This window comes from Peromyscus eremicus, unplaced genomic scaffold (genome assembly GCF_949786415.1).
Source record: "Peromyscus eremicus unplaced genomic scaffold, PerEre_H2_v1 PerEre#2#chr22_unloc_1, whole genome shotgun sequence".
In the NCBI taxonomy this organism is placed as follows: Eukaryota; Metazoa; Chordata; class Mammalia; order Rodentia; family Cricetidae; genus Peromyscus; species Peromyscus eremicus.
Window position 1 is genome coordinate 5,113,635 of NW_026734286.1, and position 7,322 is coordinate 5,120,956.

General features: G+C 39.4%; 1 protein-coding gene across 1 annotated transcript; it reads right to left on the bottom strand.

Moving 5' to 3' along the window:
• Positions 1–5,813: 5,813 nt before the first annotated feature.
• LOC131900665 (olfactory receptor 1078-like) lies at positions 5,814–6,743 on the bottom strand. The gene has a single exon (XM_059251976.1). It carries the CDS (start codon positions 6,741–6,743, stop codon positions 5,814–5,816), a length of 930 nt encoding a protein of 309 aa, XP_059107959.1.
• Positions 6,744–7,322: the final 579 nt, after the last annotated feature.

The following is a 7,322-nucleotide window of genomic DNA, read 5'->3' on the forward strand; positions in this document are numbered from 1 at the left end:
CTCCTTAAATTTTTGTTCTCTTTTCTAAAGCTGTTCTATCACCCCAAGCAGTATGTTTTTTTTACAATAGACATTAGGTTCTTTAAATGCTCTGGAAAGGAGTTTCTTCTAAGGAGACAGGAAAGGATTCAACCAAATTTGTCTTAGGGGCCTGCAGTAGGCCCCTCAGGGAGTTTCCTGGGGGCAAAGGCAAAGGATTACCTTGTCTGTCCCTTGTTGAGCTACATTCATTAGTCCAATGTTTGCCTTTGCCACACCTTCTGCATAATCCAGAAAGTAAGAGCATTCTGTTGCCATTGTTCCTTGAATAAATATTGTTTCTAGTAACACCCTGCTTACAGTCCCTTTTTAGATGGCCTTGTTTACCACATTTGAAACATCTGACACTATTATTTTTCTTCAAACTTCTGGAAATCACCTTTCCTATCCAAGTATCATCATGGTTATGAGATTCAATATTCATTGTGTCTTGGATCTATTCCTCCAATGATACTGATCTTGCCCTTAATGGCCTAGTTACCCTTTTGCATTGTGCATTAGCATTTCAAAAGCCAGAGATTCAATTATTATTTGTCTAGCTTCTGAATTTGGTATCATTCTATTTACTTCTGAAGGCAGACTTTGTAAGAAATCAGTGAAGGTTTCTTTTGGGCCCTGTATAACTTTTGTAAATGACTCAATTTTCTTTCTTACTTCTTCAGTTCTGTCCCAAGCATTCAAGGCTGCCATTCAGCATAAAGCTAGGATATGGTCATCATATAAAGATTGTCTTTGTGTATCAGCATAATAACCTTCTCTAAGACGTTGATCTTGGGAAATTTCAATACCTCTAGCCCTACTTCATTGTTCAGTGGACTTAGCCTCATCCTTCCACCAGGTCCTTCATTGTAATTGTAGACCAGGTTCTAGGACAGCCATAACCAAATCTCTCCAGTCTTGAGGGATAATTCTAATACAAGTTGACCACAAATTTAACATTTGCTTCACAAACGGGGAATGCATACCATATGACACTATAGCTTCTTTGAATCTCCTCAAATCTAACATTTGCACAGGAGTCCAGTCAGATCTTACACAGCTTTGGGAATTTGACAGTTCCTGTAAGGTTACTAGGTAGATTAAGGTTGTCTGTTTGAAAGCCTTAGGCTGTTTCTCTATAACTGTATAATGCAATGATGAAATTGGTTCCTCTTTAAATTCTGTCTGGATTTGAATGTCTCTATGATCTGTTTTAATAAGTTTTTCTAAAACTTTTATCTTGGCACTCATAGTAACCAACTTTTTGAATGATAAAACAAAATGATCAAACAAATAATATTTATAATTGACATGTAAATCTATCCCATCAATATTAATTGTTCCATTTTCAGAACATCAATCGTATTATCAAACAGCGATCAAATACTCTCCATTGTAAAAATGTTTCCCACTTTTTAATGTGGGAAAAAACTTTCTTTTAATTAATTCCTCCCTTTAAGAAATCTTAATTGCCGGGCGGTGGTGGCGCACGCCTTTAATCCCAGCACTCGGGAGGCAGAGCCAGGAGGATCTCTGTGAGTTCGAGGCCAGCCTGGGCTACCAAGTGAGTTCCAGGAAAGGCGCAAAGCTACACAGAGAAACCCTGTCTCGAAAAACCAAAAAAAAAAATCTTAATTGACTCACCAAATCTGCTGATAAAGATAATTCAGATGACAGTGTGGCAGCAGCCAGAGGAGAGGGCTCAAAGAAAGCCAGAACCCACCAGGAGAAGAAAGAAGCCAAAGAGCCAGCTTTCTGCACCAGAGAATATGCAAAAGCAGCTAATTCTGGGGTGTGTGAAGCTTGAGCCTGGGTAGTTTGCTGCAGAGAGGCTGCAACAGAAACTTAGCCAGTGGGTTAGGGACTCTGGCCCACGTGGGGTTATAGATATAAGATAAAAGGGTAGATTAATGAACCTACTTTTTTAAAAAGGCAACTTGTTTGAAATGTTTTACATTGCTATGGATTTTAGTATATTGATACAAATTTAATCTTGTTATACTGATGTATATTTCTATTCTTGTTTAAAGTATTTTGTTTGTGCAACTCATTTGAAATTGTAATGTATAGTTGAGAAATACAGATTAATAGTTAATCATCTATAATAATCAAACTTGTAGTCATGTTAAGTTTTTTAGGTATATATAGATATAATTCAGTTAGGTAGGTAATCTTCAAACAAAAAGACCTACAGAATATAGCATTTAAAATGTTTTAAAAATTTAGGCTTTCTGGACAATGAGACATGTCTGCTCCTGGCAGGACCAATTTACTTCAAAGAGAAAGATGGGTGTTGAAGACACTCCATATGGAGTTTATCTTCCTCTTGGCAAAAATAGCCACTTGGGCAAGAAACTGTTCTTGCCTGGACTGCTTGACAAAATGTTGTATCGACTGGACATGCAGGACCCATAGGAAGTTGACCACTGAACTTTGCAAGGCCAGATGGTCCTTCAGGTTCCTGCTTTGCAGAAGAAACTGCCAGATATTCTACAAGACACAGAAAAAAGAGACTGAGAGACTATAGGCTGATATGAATGAAGACAGATGCCCCAAAGTTACTGAGGAACTTTGGATGACTGTCCAGGCAGGCAGCTGTCTCTGTCATTCTAGATTTTTGGAAGTTGCTTACAATGCTTTTCCTGTTTACTTAGGTAATATTATAACCTTCTGAGGTCTTTGGTGTAGTTGAAGACTAGATAGTTATAATTTTCCTTGGTTATGATAAAAGATAAATTAGATATGAAACTTTAGACTCACATATATAGGATAGATAGAATATTTTCTTTAATTTTGCCAAATATAAATAGACTAGATATTGTAACTGTAGTTCTTGCTTGATAACTGTTATATGTAATTTTACTATGTTAAAGTTAAAACCTTCCTTTTTGATTAGACAGAAAATGGGAGGTGCTATGGGATGGTTTGTATGCTGTGAATGTATTGCCCTGATTGGTTGATAAATAAAAAGCTGATTGTCCAGTAGCCAGGCAGGAAGTATAGGTGGGATAAGCAGACAAGGAGAATTTTGGGAAGAGGAAGGCTGAGTCAGGAGATGCCAGCTCACTGTCCAGGGAGCAGCATGTAATGGCACACAGGTAAAGCCATGGAACATGTGGCAACATATAGATGAACAGAAATGGGCTGAGTTTAAGCACAAAAGCTAGTCAATGGTAGGCCTGAGCTAATGGCCAAGTAGTTTTAATTAATATAAACATCTGTGTGTTTACTTGGGTCTGAGTAACTGTGGACTGGGTGGGACACAGCAAAACTTCAGTTACATGAGGTGGAGATTCCAGCCCTGTGCAGCTCAGGCCTGAGACAGGGTCTACAAAGCCACAGGCAAGTGGTTTTGTCATGAATTCATGCCCCACAAGTTGGACTCCAGATGTTGTTCAAATCTTAGATGTTCTTTAAATAAAAAACTCAGAGCCAGATATCAGGGTATAAGTTGAAAGATCAGAGAAGCAGAGCAAGTCACAACTACCACCTATTACCTCACCAATTTTACAAATCCTCTGATTGAAATCCTCTGAGTCTTCACCCAAAAGGGTCTTAACTGAACTGCTTTAGTTCCTGTTTCCTCATGCCTTATATACCTTTCTCCACCCTGTCATCACTTCCTGGGATTAAAGGCATATGTGCTTCCCAGTACTGGGATTAAAGCTGTGTGCCACCACTGCTTGGCCTCTATGTCTAATCTAGTGGCTGGCTCTGTCCTCTGTAGCTAGAGTTTTCCTGCCTGACCCATAGTTAGGACAAATCTCTCTCACCTGCCAGTCCCACAGCCACTCAGACCCAACCAAGTAAACACAGAGACTTATATTGTTTACAAACTGTATGGCCATGGCAGGCTTCTTGCTAACTTTTCTTACAGCTTGAATTAATCTATTTCTATAAATCTATACCTTGCCATGTAGCTCGTGGCTTACCGGCATCTTCACATGCTGTTTCTCATCGTGGCAGCTGGCAGTGTCTCTCTGACTCAGCCTTTCACTTCCCAGCTTTATTCTCCTCCTTGTCCTGCCTATACTTCCTGCCTAGCCAATGGCCAATCAGTGTTTTATTTATTGACTAATTAGCAACACATTTGCCATACAGAACATCCCACAGCACTTCCCTTTTTTTTTTTTTCAAAAAGGAAGGTTTTAACCTTAACAAAATAAAATTACATATAATTTGGGAATTTAGGCATAGCTTCTCTTACTACTTCCTGCTGGAGGGGGGCACTGTATCTTATGGGGACACAAAGAAAATTTTAGGATTATGGAATAGTCCATGAGGGTGTATCATCTGAGCCAGATGCCTTCAAACCATTCTGGATGTTGGATCATCTGGGCCATGGTGTCATCGGAGACCTTTCAGGGGGTCTTGGCTGGTCAAACCTCATGTATCTTAATCTGGAACAAATCCATAGCCTCTGGCTTTCTGTGGGTACAAAAGCAGAGACTCTTTTCCAAAGTAACATATTCTTATATCCAAATTTTGAAGTCAAGGTACCTTTAAAATATACATTTTGGCATAACTCAATAGCTTTTACAATCAAATGTTTTTCTGCAGTTAAAAATCCCAAAGACAACACAATCCAGATTCTCTGTGTAATATTCATCTTTATGTAGCTTATTTTTTATATTAACTTTACTGTCTCTTTAAAGACTTTATTTTTTAAAACTATGTATTTGTTTATATAACTTTATATATCACCTTTTTTGTCTCTTTCAAGCTTATGTATATTTTACACAATTGTAAACTATTACATCTGAATCTGTCTTATTATGAATCTATTGCTTTAAGCTGCAGCAGCTGTGGCTGCTGGCTCCGCCCACCTCAGCTTCTCAACATGGCTGGTACGTTTACCACCAGCTCTGGGAGCTATCCTGGGTCTATGCTTTTATCCAAGCAGTGTGTAGCCCAAAAACCTCTTTTTTTTGGTTTTGTACTAGCAAAGTCTAAATCCACCATGCAGCTTAATGTGCCACTTGCAGAGGCCTCATTCCTGCCATACAGCAGGTCGAGCACACACGCTAGGAACCCACAAGTAGCTCAAACCAGCAGCTGCCGCTCATTTGAGAGAGACAATTAGGAAGCTGTTTTTAGCTCCATTTTAGAATCTTTTTTCTCAGTTTTTAGGTGGAAACTCTTGCCACCACGTTGGACGCCATTTGTAGCTAGAGTTTTCCTGCCTGACCCACAGTTAGGACAAATCTCTCTCACCTGCCAGTCCCACAGCCGATCAGACCCAACCAAGTAAACACAGAGACTTATATTGTTTACAAACTGTATGGCTGTGGCAGGCTTCTTGCTAACTTTTCTTACAGCTTAAATTAATCCATTTCTATAAATCTATACCTTGCCACGTGGCTCATGGCTTACCAGCATCTTCACATGCTGTTTCTCATCGTGGCGGCTGGCAGTGTCTCTCTGACTCAGCCTTCTACTTCCCAGCTTTATTCTCCTCCTTGTCCCGCCTACACTTCCTGCCTAGCCAATGGCCAATCAGTGTTTTATTTATGACTAATTAGCAACACATTTGCCATACAGAACATCCCACAGCAGTCCTCTGATCCTCAGGCAAGTTTATTAGGGTACACAATATATTACCACATGAGACACAGTAGAATACTTAATAAATATTCTTATAGAGTGCTAAGATTGGACTCGTGTAAGGTAAACTCCAGAAAATAAATAAAATACATCTGCTTCTACCATCTAATCCCAGAATCCAAGCTTATGACTTTTAAGCTTTGATGACTGCAATAATGGTAAGTTTTTAACCTCAGGTATGCAGATACCATTCATAGTTTCCCCACTAAGAGTCTTTTTAGGGCTCTTTTTACATCTTGATTCCTCAGACTGTAGATGAAGGGGTTCAGCATGGGGGTGATCACTGTATACATCACTGAAGCTGTTGCACTTGCTTGTGAGCTGTGGTTTGCAGCAGAACTGAGGTACACTCCTAGGCCTGTGCAGTAAAATAAGGAGACAAGGGAGAGATGAGATGCACAGGTGAAAAATGCTTTGTACTTCCCCTGAGCCGTGGAGATTGCACGTATAGAAGACACTATCTTGGAGTAAGAGTAAAGGATGCCAGAGAGAGGAACAGTAGCCAATAGCACAAGTGCAAAATACATGACCACATCATTAAGAAAGGTGTCAGAACAAGTGAGCTGGGCCACCTGATTCAATTCACAGAAGAAGTGTGGGATTTCCAAGTCTTTGCAGAAGGACAGCCGCAAAACCATCATACTTTGTAATAAGGCATGAAGGACACTTACAATCCAAGATACCAGAACCAGAAATCCACAGAGTCTGTGGCTCATGATGCTAGTGTAATGCAGGGGATGACAGATGGCTACATAGTGGTCATAGGCCATTACAGCCAGGAGGAAGTTGTCCAATTCCACAAAAATCAGAAAAAAGTACATCTGGGTGATGCAATCTGCATAGGTAATGGTTTTTCTCTTAGTCTGAATATTCACCAGCATCTTTGGGACAGTAGTGGAGGTAAAACAAATGTCCACAAATGACAGGTTAGAGAGAAAGAAGTACATGGGCGTGTGCAGGTTGGCATCCAAGATGATGGCCAGAATGATGAGCAAGTTTCCAGCTACAGTGATCAAGTACATGGAGAGGAAAAGGCCACATAAAACAGGCTGCAGGTCTGGGTCCTGTGAAAATCCCAATAGAACAAATTCTAAAAGGCGTGTGTTGTTTCTTGGCTCCATGTGCTTTATGTCACTATGGCAAAAAAGCAACATGAGAAATATTCATGAAAACTGATGTCACTGAAAGGAATAAACAATATAATTTGTATGCTACAGCAAATACATTTCTTAATTTTATTCAAGGCTCTGCTACCTCACAGGACATCTCTAGTGCTGTTACTGATTAGGAATCCCTGTCTTACACTGAAGCATTTCCCTGAGAGGTCACAGATTTCATGAGAAATTGTTTCTTAAGGTTGAGTAATTTGTATTGACTGTCACCCCTGTTCTAAGTGTTGTCTCCACAGTGACCAGAGGCTGCTAGGAAACGGGAGTTTCCACATATCAATGACACGCAAAAAAAAGACATCCAGATAAAGACATTAGCTGTATATTATTTTTATCTATAAACACATATTCTCATATAGACAAAATAACCAGATGATATGAATTAAATATTTCTGGTCTTTGTAAAAAGTATTTATACCTCTGTAGAATTCTTTTGAAATAAGTAATAATATGACATGAAAGATGGTGAAGGTATTATGAAGAAAAACATGTATAAAGGAATGAATATACGGAACCATGTGTGAGGTGTTG